Source organism: Rhea americana, unplaced genomic scaffold, assembly GCF_003343005.1.
Source record: "Rhea americana isolate MKP2758 unplaced genomic scaffold, rheAme1 scaffold_153, whole genome shotgun sequence".
NCBI lineage: Eukaryota > Metazoa > Chordata > Aves > Rheiformes > Rheidae > Rhea > Rhea americana.
Window position 1 is genome coordinate 142756 of NW_028185628.1, and position 14659 is coordinate 157414.

The following is a 14659-nucleotide window of genomic DNA, read 5'->3' on the forward strand; positions in this document are numbered from 1 at the left end:
CCTGAAAACAAATACCAGTATCAGCTCATATTTCTGCAAACGCAGAGCTGCAATGGCAGCTAACTTGACATACTACAAGCTCTGCAGGGGATCAGTGTAGTAGCAGCATATGTACTTGGTCACTGAGACGTGGAGCTTCTCAGCTCTCCACTTTCAGCKCTCTCTCGTGCTTCCTAGAACTGCTACAGGCCCTATGTTAACTTCTGCCATACCTCAAAAAATCTATTTCGATTGAAAGGCAGGAGAATTCAGAGTTGCATACATACAGTATCCTCTACAGGTTTATTACTTCTAGAACCAGTTTTTAAAATTCTAACCATAAAATTAAATATAACAAACTATTCAATCTGAAACTTCAGAAAATTAATGAAAAGCTAATGACAGGTTCACAGCACAACCATCAAAGCTCTAAAACTGCATTTTGTCCAAGCCAGAATACTGATACAGCCACAGAGACTCCCGAGAAGTTCAGCTGCTGTCTGTTTATCACTCTTATTACTAAGGCACCTGTAAGCTCTTGCCCGGGTCAGGTCCTCGCTCTGCTCAGCACAACACAACAAAACAAATGGCAGTGTATCACAGAGCGTATCTCAAAATGATGGATCTAAAATGATTTCAAATGGACAAAATTGGCTGATTTTGATGGAACTAGGTTGCTAGAGTGGGCATAGTAATTTGAGTGATGTGTTTTAAGGACACTCATTTTATCAAAGCTGATTATATATATATACACACATACATATTTTTTTTCCTATACCTTTGTGCAAATTATCAATATACACACCCAACCATTTTAGCCAATGAAGATTATAATAAACAGTTTTTCATCCACTCAAGGACAATGAACCTACTTTCCTTCTCCTGATTTAATTATATTACATTCCCTGTGTGCTTTATATTTTTAAAGTGATTGCTATAAGCTGGAGACACCACTACCGATTCTAACAATTTTGTCATGATTCTCATATTTGGTGTTTCTTGTTAAAGCACCAAAGTGCCACTGAAAACCAAAAAGGTATATTTCTGGTTCATTAGCCCGTGAAGATGCAAAGCCTGGGGTCTCAGAAACACTGGAGGCAGACAGGAAAAATATTTCACAAAATCTTTCTTTTAATCTCATGATTCTGAACACTTAATTTACAAATTTGAAAGCTTAGATTCTTCTCATAATTTCAAAATAAGCAGCTGTCATCTGTTCTTTTAATAAAGATGGACATGGATAATTTTAAATGTCAGGCAGCAACCTAGGACCAACCTTTCTTTCCCTGTCTAAAGGTAGACAGACCCTGATACTGTAATCAGATCTGCAGTGGATGGTCCATGGGACTCAGGTAAGCATTTGGGCCCAAAATATTCTTTTCTGTTCCGTGAGGATATTTCATGCAGGCACTCACAAGGGGAAACATTATTTTTGAAGYAAAATAATTGTAAACCCACAAAAATTGGCAGAAAAACTCAAAGGAGGCGTTGTACCAGAAACTTATTTTCTGTAAACTAAATATAAAATTGACTTCATCAACTTGAAATTCTCACTTTGTGTTAAATTTCATAAAATTATTATAAGCTAGGATTTGGAAAAGTTCCACAATTAACCATCAACTACAGCAAGCTGCTTCTGAAAATAAATCCCCAACTACACTCTGTAAGGGATAACAGAAGTAAGAAGCTGAGATGTGTTCATGAATCATGTTTGGAGTTTTTCAAAATCAGTAATTAGCAGAGCACAGTGACCCAACAACTATTTATAGTGCTGTGTATTTAAAAAGTAATTTACTTTTAGACATTATTAGCTGCGCATTTAATTTCAAACTACAATTACACAAAGTTTTAATTACTAAATGTTAAGATACATTTTAGCATAAGGTTTATGATTAGCATTTGTAATTCAAGCCATAAACAATATAACTAATTACATTTATTGGTGGAACCTTACCTCCCACACATGTTCAATCACTTTCAATTATTCCCCTAGTAATCTATGACCCAGTAAGGTACAGAAATTGTGTGCCTACATCGCAGTAATGGGCAACAGTTTCTGTGCATTCAAACATGATGTTACAGACTCATAACTCTTATCCATAACTCCCCGTTTTTCTTAGCATCTCACAACCACAGACTGGCAAAAATGCCATCAGACACAAAAGCTGCAAACACTGACATAAATGTTAGATGCTGTGGCATATATTTGAAAACAGTAGCCAAGTTTAAGTGGCTTGTTTAATAAGGGTCTTCCAAATCCACTCTAATTCTTTTGGTTTCCAGACTGAGCCCAAATTCCAAACTAAGTGGAGATTTGGCCACCAACAGTCTGCTAGGACTAAGTGAAAATGCTCCTCCAACTTCACAAGGTGCGGTTATAACTACTATCTTACCACTACTATCTTACCACTTTGTGTTTTCTACCAAAACGTATGCCCACATCCCAGTACAGGACTTTGAAAATCTGAAGAGCAGATGAAAGAGAAGAGGCAGAACAGAGCTGCTTTTTCTGTGATAGTTCCTTAAAAAAGTGCAAGCAAAGAAAGGAGCACTTGGACATATTCTGCCTTTGTAAGGCTAAAAGCTTCCAATTACCACTCCAGGACAGCAGCTCGGCAATGCCCTTCGCCTGAGATCCTACTAATCACCATGAACCAGCCCTTGTTTTTAATATCAGGTTTCTCTGCCTATCACTAAACCACTGAAGTGTCAGTTATTTGCAGAGTGTTTTGCACCATGAAGAAGCGATGAACTAGAGATCTCCAGTGATTAGGCAACAACAATCAGGAGGGATCTAGCGATAAAGACAATTGAAAAGGTATTCACTGAAAATTCGAATGTTTTTTGACTTTTCTGCCTTTTTTTTCTTATTTTCCTGCAGACATAATCAAATGCAAATGGACCAGGCAGAACTCTTCACTCTAAACTAAAGCTATATGCTTCACAGTACTCTCCTGTAAGAGGAATGGATTCAGAATGAACAGCTGTGCAAGGGGTCTCCGCAAATACTGTAACGTGTATTTTTAYGAATAAGTTGACCCCAAATTCTTGTATAGCAAGTATAGAGGTGGTATAGTTCCTATATCAACCTCAAGATATCCCCCACATAAAACAGGAAAGTGACTCAGTATGTACTTGCTGTAAGACAGTAATTGCCCATCAGCTGCTATATTTGTTTTTTTCAAGCTTTTTGCAATTGCTAACTGCCATATGGATAGAGTTGAAGAGAAAAGAGATTATAACAAAATAAAATCTTTGAAATTAATACCAGAATAAAATAGTTTAAGATGCATTTCAATTATATCTTATCTCTGCTTCAGCCTAAACCTTATTTTATTAAGTGTTTTGAGTGGAACTGAGCTATCAAACTACCTCTACCAGAAACAGGTGTTAATAATATCCCTTAAAAAAAAAAAAAAAAACAAAAACACAAAAAACAATCAGGATACATTAAATATATTTCTCAGGTCTGGTTTTGCTTGACAGGTATGTGATGTGCCAATGGTTATATATTATATTCTTCCTCTCATGCATGCATCTCCTGCAGAGATAGCAGACTACAGAAGTTGACCCTTACTGAGACCATCTTGTCTCTCTGACAAAGCTCCTTTTTAACTTCTTACTTACTGGTTACTTCCTGTGATGGATAAAAACTTTAGCTCAGCTTGTGATAATTTCACAGGCCCTGAGCACCCTGACCCTAGAAGCCCCAAGGTCAGAAGTCAAGTCTTGTTCTGAAACATCTGTGTGCTTCATATTAAAGTAGAACAAAAGTGAAGAAATATCCACCAGTGTGACAAGAGAAACAGGCAAAATGGGAATGACACATTGGTCATCTGTTACCCATGCCATCTCAAGCCACTGACTGAAATGTGATGGAAAACCTCTATGCACTAGCTCTCCACACCTCTTTCAAACAAGCACTTTGTTTAGGAAAAAGCGAGAAAGGTCTCAAGTCATTTTGTACTTCCTGCCTTCTTATGTTAAGTGTATAGTGTAACGTAAGTGTATAAGTGTAACATATTCTTATGTTGCAGGTGTCCCATGACCCAAACAACACAGCTTTGCAAAACCTAGCAAAATTTTGCTAACCTTTAAGTTTCAAAAGATAAGACACTCCAGAATAACCTTGATTGAAACATATAGCAGTAGAGAATCACAGCTTGTGAAAAAGAAGAAAACAGAAGAGATATTTCCCACATTCTATTGCTTCCAACAAACAATAGTCACATGTAATGCAACCAGTTTATGAAGCTTTTTGTTGCCTGAAGTYGTGCTTACACAAAGTCATTTATCTTCGCAAACTTGGTCTCTTAATAATTTAGTGTGGAGACTATTTATTGACCAGATAGAAAAACATCTGAGGAAAATGATCAGCCAAACCATTCTCAAGTTTCAAAATCTGTACATATGATACATATTCCAAAAAAGAAAAAAAAAAAATCTTCAGGAAGCACAGTCAGAATGGCCTTAATAGCCAAAAAATGAAAACATTTTTAAAAAAAYGCCCTCTCAAAATCTTAACAGAATGCTGCGTAGATCTGGATTTTTCTTGTCTAAGCAGCACAGGAACAGAAACAAAATGCTCATTCATGTTTTTTTCTTAACTAAGGCACTGATCTTCCTCTTTAGCAGTAACCAGTTCTACAGTTTGTTAGTCTAAACTTCCAYTTGTATTTTATAGACAAAAGTTGTAAATACCTGCTGATGATTCCTGTGTCTATAAAACCAGCGTCATTGGTTCCTAAATTTATGTTTCCACAAGAAATGGAGCCTTTTTAAGTTTCTTCAATAAAGCATGTCCTGATTACACCAGCATTTTACAATTAAACGAGAAGACTATAGTTGTGTTCTATACAAGCTGCTTAAATTGAACAGGCAACTTCTCCCTATTCCAGGCAAGGTGAACAAATTTGTCTTCTAGAGAATAGGCAGAAAGGCTGACTAACATTATGTTCAGCAGTCAAAGACTCATGAGTAGCATAGTTTTACAGCTGATCAGAGTTCTCAATTTACATCACAGCACATTTTATCCAGACCCTACTACATTGAAAAAAGTCCTTCCAGCAACTTCTGCAGATCTCTGTTGAAAAACTGCTTTTCCCCAAATATCCCCTCATGCTGAATTCCAAAATACATACAAGAATTTGCATTTATTAATGATGACATGATGACTGAGCCTTAAGATTTTTCTTACTTTGCTCAGGCTTAACCTCCAGTCTCTCCAAGCACAGAGCAGAAACTCAGTGAGTACTACCTTTAGGTGAATAGTCTAAAATAAGAAGCTCCAACGAGCTATGCTTCCCCACAGTTTTTTCAGGTTAGTGTACGCTTAGAACCTTATCATCTAATTTAGTAAAAGAGAAAAACACAGTATAAAGAAATCCTCACACAGCTATAACATGACCACTGGTCAAAGTAGTTCCTAAATTGCTGCTTGAAGAAGGTGATCACAAAGAATTTTGAAAATCTGCAAAAGACTTTAGGAAAGAAGACAATGGAGAAATCACACTTACCAATTCTACAAATGCAAGTCCACCATAGCTGTGAGCAACAAAAAACACGTTCTCTGCTGCTGACTGGGAAATAAAATGGTCCCACACATAAATTGCATGTTCTTCAGGAGATCCATTATCCTGCAGAAAAATTTACATTTGTGACATGCTTTCTTTTAAAAACTGGCAACTCTATATCTAAAGGCAACATGTTCCTGTACGCTAACATGTTGCTAAAACAAATCTCAAATGAATATACTCTAGTGTCAAAAAATGAATTGATTCAATTGTCTAAATAAAAGAAACTTAAGATTGTAATTTAAATGCAGTAAAACCATTGCTTTCTTGTTGCTTACTTTAATAAATACAACAAAAATTATGTATCTGCAAAATTTTGTCTGAATACCATGTTGGCAATTCAGCCTAACAGAGGCATTCAAAAAGAATTATAAGTCACTACTTTGATTTTTGCATTTTCAACAATTCTTTGTCAAATATTTGTTTACTGATCATTTGTTTGAAGTAGTTAGGTCTTAGTATGACAAAAAGATAAAAGYAAATAGGAACTATACAAATACAATTCCAATTGTTATAATTTTTTGCATATTTTCCAGTGTCTGTATGTTGCAATACATCAGTGGAACATCATCCAACACAAATGTGTTATGGATTAAAATTATGGCAGTTACAATTACCTTTTAAAGTACTACTTATTGTTAGATTGTGRCTATAGATTGTAAGATACAGTACAGACAAAACACCTTGACCGCTTACGTATTAGCCGTTACTTTGGAGTCCTGGAGTTTGGAGAGTGCTACTACTCATTAGTGAATAGGAATTTGTGAACCCATTGAATGTGAACTTCAGTGACTGAAGTCACTGGAATGATTTACACTGATTTTAGCTCACTSTCAGACATCTGAGTTGCACACTTTCATCTCTGCCATTAATTTCTTTTGAAACTATCAGAAAGCCCTGTTCCTCTCTGTATTTTACTCATTTCTCCAATTGTCTATGCCCTAACTCCAAATCTGTCAAATCTCAGATGACAACAGAAAGATGGTCTTTAGCTCCTGTGCCCCAACGCAACACCAAGATTTCACACCTGAGTAACACAATACTATGGCTGTTTCCAGCTCCAGAGCTTTTATGCCAGGAAGAGTTTATCAGAGAATGAAGCCTGKTTACCTAGAATTTGCATCCCTTTCCTCTTCGTTTTGCTCCCCCACTAACTTCACATCCCTTGATGACACTGACCTAGACAACATAAGCCACATTTCCTTGGCAAAAAGTAAGTACACACCAGTAAAAGCAACTGACAATCAAAAGCTGATAACTACTTTGCAAAATTTATTCTAACTTTATCAAGAAAACTGAAGCAATTCTGTATCTTAGTCCTACTCTGAAACATAACTTGGGGGATTTAAGACGCATCTAATGCGTGTCTGAAATCAATGGAAAGAGAAACACCTGTAAACTTGGTGGATTTAGACTTTTACTTCTGTTTTCATGCCCAGTTTCCTAAATAAGGGATATACCCACAAATCTTTTTGGATCTGTACTTTTTAAAACAATTACATGCTTTTAAGATCCTTTACCGTAGCAGTGATTAAAACACATATTTAGCAAATTTGCTACAAAGCAGACGAGATATTCTCAATGCCAGACAGATTCTGCTCTTGATTATGACACAACATAACGTTAACTTACTATATCAAATACAACAAATCACCTCAGCATGAGGAAAGGTTCACGTTCTGAAATTCAACTGTGTTCCAAAATTTGACTGTAGAGATAGCAAGCTCCTCCTCCTGAGGAAAGAGGCAAGTTTTTCAAAAGAAATTTCATATGGAAAATAAGATCAGCAGACTAAGATAAACCTGAAGAACAACTGGGACTGCAGCTTCTTAAGGAGAGTGATGTCTTTTAACTAGGATAYCTGTGGAAAGGCATAGTAAAACACAAGGAGATCTTCTAAATGAGTAGCTTAACTAAAAGATTCATCTGAGTCAAATATGCAGATGATACTTGTTTTTAATTAATAATGGTTGCAATTAATTCTTGTAAGAGCAATTTTTACAAAGGTGCATAACCCTGATTCGATTTTGACAAAAAGGAGAGGTTGCTTCTGGTTAACATTTTGTCTTCACGTATTTTGCATTCATTGTTCCATACGTTGCTGGGAAAAGCCTGCAATCTTAGGATTTCCACAAGACTAAGACAGCAGCAAAAAGCTTCTAAAAAATTCAGAACTTCAGTCCAAAATAGCTTCCACCAAATAAAGCATAACCAGTGGTCTAGTAAGCCAAATCATTAACTGCACAGCTCCAGAGTCCAGTTCAAAGACTCAATTTGACTTTATAAAAGCAAAAGGAAATGAACTAAAACAAGCTACATATAGACTGTAACTATCACGTCTTTTTTATTAYTGGTGAAAAGGCATAATATAAAATGGCAGGATAAACTGTATTGTCGTATATACTCTGCTAAACTCTTCTGCGTGAGAAGAGAGTTGGAGGAGAAATACACGTTTAAAAGAAAAACTCTTTCTTCATAGCATCCACGTAATTTTTCCTCGTAACAAGCTTCTATTTTAAACTACTTTGATGGAGAATAAACCAATGCTGTGTCCATACAAGAAACAGCTGGCTATGAATGCGGGCACAGCAGATTGCAGAATACTGCAGGTCTCTCAAGGATTTGGAATTATGCTGGGTCCACAAGGACCCAGGGATTAGTCACATCTGTCTGGCTCTGCTTAAAATATGTTGCTGAATACTGCAGTTTTAATATGAAAGGTGACAGTTTCGGGCAACTGTTGCTTTCCTTCTTTTCATTGCAGCTAAATACAATGCACTTATGTACCACCTTGTTAAATTACTTGATCAACTGGAGGCCTCTTGGTCATGCTTTACATAATTATCGCTATGACTGCATAAAAAGGAAGGGAGAAGTCATGTTAGGTACCTCAGAAGGCAGCTGARGCTTAATGCATTCTCATTTGTGAAATAGATTGAGATAGAAAAGTGCCAGGAAAGCTGAATTAAAATTTCCAAGTGCTTGAAATTGGTCATCTGAAACTGATAATTCTATGCCTAAATAAGTAGTTTGACTTTAGAGGTGTTTCAGTAAACAGCTGTGGGTCTTCATCACCCTGAAAATCCGATAATTTATTCAGAGCTCTAAATACATTTTAGGTAGTTATCCTGAGGCATCCATCTTGGAGAACTTTGTCTCCAAAGCATGATTATGAAAACTAYGTGTTTTTTAAAAAAAGTATTTTCTTYTTCTAAGACATTCAACTAATCTGCAGTTGCCTCCTGCAAATTTTAGATTACATTTGTYTGTACTGACTTTTCTGCAGCAGATTTTTAGGACCTTTCAACCTAAAATAAGGTCTTTAGTGCATTTTATGTTGATTTTGGCCTATTTCTCATAAATTATGCTGAGACTCACTGAATAAAGATTTTTCAGACTCATGCAAGTTTGAATAATTCTGTGAAGCCTGCTTGGAAAGAAGGGAGGGTATTTTGTTTTTTGAATATTTCTCATCTGGGTCTTAATATTTAAAATTAGAAGAAATTTACTCAAATGAAAGAACGTATTTCAGCAAAACTCTGTTATGTATCATTAGAAATAAAAGTTTTAAAAAATTAAGATCCTTGCAATGTGAAAAGGCCTCTCTGTGATGTTTAACCAACACAAAGGAGCCTGAAAACAGGTAAGCGCTTGGTAGCTACAGATCAAGTGAACTCCTGCACCAGCGCTCTGCTTTGCTCAGATAGAGAATGGAATAAATTCTCTGGGTACAGAAGATTTAACCTCTGCATGTGTTTCCATCATGAAAAATCTTACATGGTTCCATTTTTTTTATGGAACGACATCAGTAAGATTTTCTATTTAATTCACCAATAAACAAAAAGATATCTATGTGTTTTTCTTAATAGCTATTGAATTTCAGTACTTTTTACAGATGAAAATAGAACTAATATACCTCGTTTGCTGTCAGTGACTACCAACGCTACGGAGACTATCAGATATTGAACACCTGTCATACTTGCATGCAGCAAATTCCACTGAAGATTACCTGAGAGATAAATGTGGTTAACATCATTTAACAGAAGCAATTCAGAGGTATTTTAGGTTGCTTATGTTATATTTATTCCTTCCCCTGCATGCTCGAGGATGCACACATTTCAGGAACTAGCTATACAAAGGGCATCCATAAAAGTAATAAGGAACATAAGTAGCCACACATTAGGTTCTGGTTCAGCTAATGACAGGTGCACAAGAGTACTTGAAAAGATGCTCCTGCCACATGGAACTATTTCTTTTCAATGACAAATGATCATCTAGTCTTTGCAAATAGAATGAAAATTTATTTCATGCRGTAGGAATGAGCATTCACAAATACTGCTTTGAGAACGTTAGAGAATGTTGAGAATGTTTCCTTTTCTAGGGACAAAGGGCTTTCTGTTTTGTTGCAATACCTTTTAAACACTATTAACTATGTATAAAAAGTCCTCACTTTTTAAACTAAATAGCTATTGCTCAAAAATGATCATAAATGGTTAATATGAAACTTTTCATCTTARTATCAAAAGTTTAATCAAAGAGTTTAATAGTACAGTCTATGGAAATAATATGACAATGATTAATAAATTCATGTTTCTCATATACATGAAGTCATTTAACATCTCAGTGCCAGAACTTCTGCTACAGCTGCGAACTGCTTGAAGCAACAGATTGAAGTAAGAGTTGTGAAAGAGGCCGCTGCTCTCTGATCTGCTCAGCCTTGACTCAAGTTCTGGCACAGGTTAGAAAAGTCTTGGGCTGCTCTAACCTACACCAGCTGGGCTCAGTTTCAAAGGGATCTTCAACCAAGAATAACTGGCATGCAGTAATGCTCTTTCCCTTCCTCCTCTGCCCCTCATAAATGCCATACGCTTCGATGGCACAAGCTGTCCATGCTGGTTTCACGCTAGTAGAGGACTTCTCAGGGTCAGTGGCACATCCAGCTGGCAAGGTTCTAGGTCTCCTACACAGCACTGCAGTGGTGCAAAGGAACACGAACAAATGAGAAAGTCTTGCCCTCTAATTTCTGGTATAAATTTCTACTACACCTCAGAATCCTTGTCTTCAGAAATTTTTCTCTTCATTACCTTATTATCCATTTTTGGCCTGGTATCTTCCTCATTACTGTCAAACCTACAAAGCTCACTAGCCCATTACTATATTGTCTCAGAGTCTATAACACATTATTAGGAACGCTCTATTATAAAATGACATACCTAATCTCTCCTGCTTCAAAGAAAGTTTTGACTATGAGAGAATTCACTTGCAGTTCAAAATTTTTGGCTATAATGGTATATAAATCCATGAAAAAACAAATGATTACGGGTAAATTCTCAGATAATCCATCGTGCAAAGAAAACAGAGTAAGAGACCATGGATTTTGGTTTGTCATTTTTTTCCAATATTGCTAGTGTACGAATTGAAAGGTATATAACATTTTAATGACTCAAGCCATTAGGAATACACAGATAAGCAGTGTGCATACAGTGAATACAGTGTTATGTTCTGTTCCATTCAAAAAACAGGTTGAATTTACTAATGTAATATCACAGTCATTAATTGTTAAATACCAAGCTGAAGTGATGCAGCAACCAAAGCCTTATCAACTATGCCAGATTCTAACACCTAGACATTGCAAGGTCTGCAGTTATGATGGACTACCTGAGTTGATAACACATGGAATTATCTAAACAACATTTGCATATTTGCGTAATTATTTCCTAAGGTTAATTAGCTCCTGCAAAGCAGCTTGCCCTTTGAGACTGCTTACTGTGACAGGTTCGCATAATTCCTGTTTCAATGCCAAATTTTCCTTTTTTTTTTTTTAAATAAAAAAAAACTAACCTGTTGCTGGAAAGTTATAGATGGGGCAGGAGCTCAAGGGGCTTTCAGATATTACTGACTTCACTGGGACAGAGAAGCTCAGACCCCATCCTAAACTTCTAATCAGTCTCCTCACCATGCACACTAGAAAAAAATCAAATTACTTTTAAGCTTGGGGTGACAGCTCTTCCCTTTTTACATCAAAATTTCTTTTTTTAATCAAGAAATTTAAGTCACTTTTTTTGCAGTAAGAAGTGAAATACATACACAGAGAAACACACCATACAACTAAATAGCTTTTTAACAATCTACCTGAAGATGGTTTCTATAACTACCTTTTATCACAGCAAAACAAACTCTCTTTCCTGCTCCACGAGCTGTAAACAAGTATGGTACATGTGTTAAACACAGGAGAACAGAACTGCACACTAGCTCAGAAGCAGAGTTATATGGAAGGCGCAGATCTCCCGTTTCCAGTTGTTCATTGTAAATGTTAGAGAGTGATCCCTCCCTACAGGCAGGACCATTTAATTTGTGTACAGTTCTTCCTATTGCTTCAGTAAGATCTGGGACAGATCAACTTACRCAAAGAACAAATTCCCCCAGGTCTTCTTAAGATCATTAAATAAAAAAAATAGTATGTAACAATATAAAAATACAATCCAGAAAAGTAGCACTTTTTCATTAAAAAATCCAGGATGAAATAGTGTTTTCAGTGGAGACTAGTTAACACTGACATTTTCTGTACAAAAAACTGCTCTGCACCTTTAAAAGAAAATCAGATGTTTAGAAGTCTGAAATGAATAGCTAAGGGATACAGTCTGTTCCCTACCGGTATATGATCCTTCACAGTCTGACTCACAGCAGCATCACATTTTGCAGCACCCTTATGTAATGAACCCCCCTAAAACTTAGAGGCTTTCCCTGGAAACATTCTTTGACTAGAAAGCAAGATTTGAAAAACAAGTTTATATCTACACACATATATTCAAACCGTAATGCAAGGGTGGAAATGTTGAAGACAAATGAAAGGGGAAGACTTGAATCCATGTTACTGCTGAGGTAGGATTTTTGATGTTCTGATCTAATTAAGTACCCAATAAGTCAGGGTGAACTCTGCCATTCACTTGAATACCAGCAGAGTTAAAAACAACTTTTCAGTCCTTTCAAAAACCCACCAACCCACAGTTAAGCATTTCAAGTTTGCCATCACTAAGAATCCCTGCTTTTTCCTGTCTTCATATTCTCGCTCACAGTTCTTGTGTTCCTCTTTATATCCCCACATCACTGCACTCCCTTTTTCTCTGTGCTTGCATCTATACTTTACTCCTCTTTAAGCTTTAACCTTTCTGTCCTTTCACAACTGTCAGATTCAAGAAGGTGAAACCAAGTCTTCTTTGCTCCTTCTACAGCACCATCTCCTGCTTTGGTGTAGCCCTTTTTCTAACCATTGTCCTCTTTTTTTTACCCTGAATAGCAAGTCCCCTTACAAGTACTAAACTATGCTTATCAYCAACTGTATTTTTTCCTCGCTCCTTTTACAAATAATTGCCTTATATAAAACAATAACTGTTTATTATTTTTGTTATGGTTGCCACCCACTGATGGCTAATGAACAAGAATTGACCTCCAACAATTAAATGCCCTATCCTTTCAGTAAATAAGATTCTCTCCCTAATACACTGTGGCACGAAATGCGCAATGAAACCAATCGCACACAGTCTACCCAGAGTCATGCAGTAAGTCAGAATCCGATCACCAGAGGAAGGAGATGACAGCAGYCATCTCACAGCCTCACCACAAAGAGGTCTCTAGAAAGACCCTCTAGAGAAGGTTTTCTCTAAAGAGAAAGTGGTGAGGCTATATATCCAAGAAAGATCCTCAACCATGGAAGCACTTCAGTTTTCTGACATTAAAAAAATTAAAACAYCTCCAAAGCCTCAAGCAGCACAAGGTCTAAGAGACTGCAAAAGAATGACAGTTGTGACAGAAGCTGAAAACTGGCCAACATGTGATTTTTTTTTCTGAAGATGCAAGCTACAGTCTTATAACAAAAGAGGGGGGAAGTAAGACAAGGACAGAGCCTGAGAATAGGTAGAAGAGGTAAGAAGGATCCCTTATTACTATCTTTCTGCAGCATGAGGACCTGAAGACAAGACTTTAAAGTGTCCAGCTCAGGCCACTTAACAAAATGTTAACTCTAAAAGAGAACTTCTAGTGCATTTAGGAAGTATCCTATCTTCCTGAAATTCTTTTAAAGCAACTGGTTGCCAAACCAAAATTATTTTTTGAATTATTTTCTGAAATATCTTTTTAAAGAACTAATTGAGAAAGTCCTTGTTACAGATATTTCAGAATTCCTTCCCTCCTCGGCCCTAAAGGTGATCTAGAAATAAAGAAGAAATTGCACTTACATGGAATATAATTTCAGTTTACTTACAGAATAGCTATCACTAGTCTGTATGCTACATATATGAAGATAYACATATGTGAATATGGATTAGCACTTGTAGAACTCCGGAATAAATGGATTTTCAGGAAGAACAGCAATTGTACCAGCTGTGTCATGGGGCTAGTCCAGGTATACGAAACAAGATGAAAGAAGGCTGCAGAAGAAAGATGATGAAGGTAACAAAGTCAAGGTAGTTTTAGTGGCAAAGCAAACAGGACTGGAGGAAAAAAACACAACAGCAAAAGTGAAGGTGGAAACAAATTTGTAACAAATCTTAAATCTGACAACATACATCTAAAATTTAGTATAGTAGATGCCGCTGGTAGCATTCAGAGAAAAGAATCAAGACGACTGAACACTGAGTCAAGACAGTCACGTTGGTTGCTAYACCTTGAGTTGAGTGGAATGGAGACTACATGAGAGAAAAGGCCAGAAAAAGGAAGATAAAAAAAAATGTAAACAACCAATAGTTTGGCCTTGAAAGTCTGAATGGATGACAAATTTAATTTCTCTCTTCTATGGGCTCTCTACAGATTTTATTTGCATATTTTGCTACATGAAAACAAAACAAAACAAAAAAGAACAGCAGGATTTGATCAGCTATGCATGTGGCAGACTAGGTTCATGGTAACCAAAGTCTGTTGCAGCTCTGTGCAAACATAGAACTGAATTTGCAAAAATTCAACACTAAAACAATGTAAATTTAATGTTTACGAACAATGTTATTTATTATTCAACAACTGTGTTCACACGCATTCAGACACAGTCACGTTGTATTTTCCCTTAGCAGAGATTAAACCAAGGGCCTTTGGGTGTAAAAATGTAAGCTTCTTCC

The 14659-nt window shown here is 36.5% G+C and overlaps 1 protein-coding gene across 1 annotated transcript in view; it reads right to left on the reverse strand.

Moving 5' to 3' along the window:
* ARB2A (ARB2 cotranscriptional regulator A) overlaps positions 1-14659 on the reverse strand; it is a 266638-nt gene that overhangs the window by 108879 nt on the left and 143100 nt on the right. Inside the window, exon 8 of the mRNA XM_085299729.1 lies at positions 5496-5615. Coding sequence (XP_085155855.1) covers positions 5496-5615 — 120 coding nt within the window. The remainder of the gene's footprint in view (positions 1-5495; positions 5616-14659) is intronic.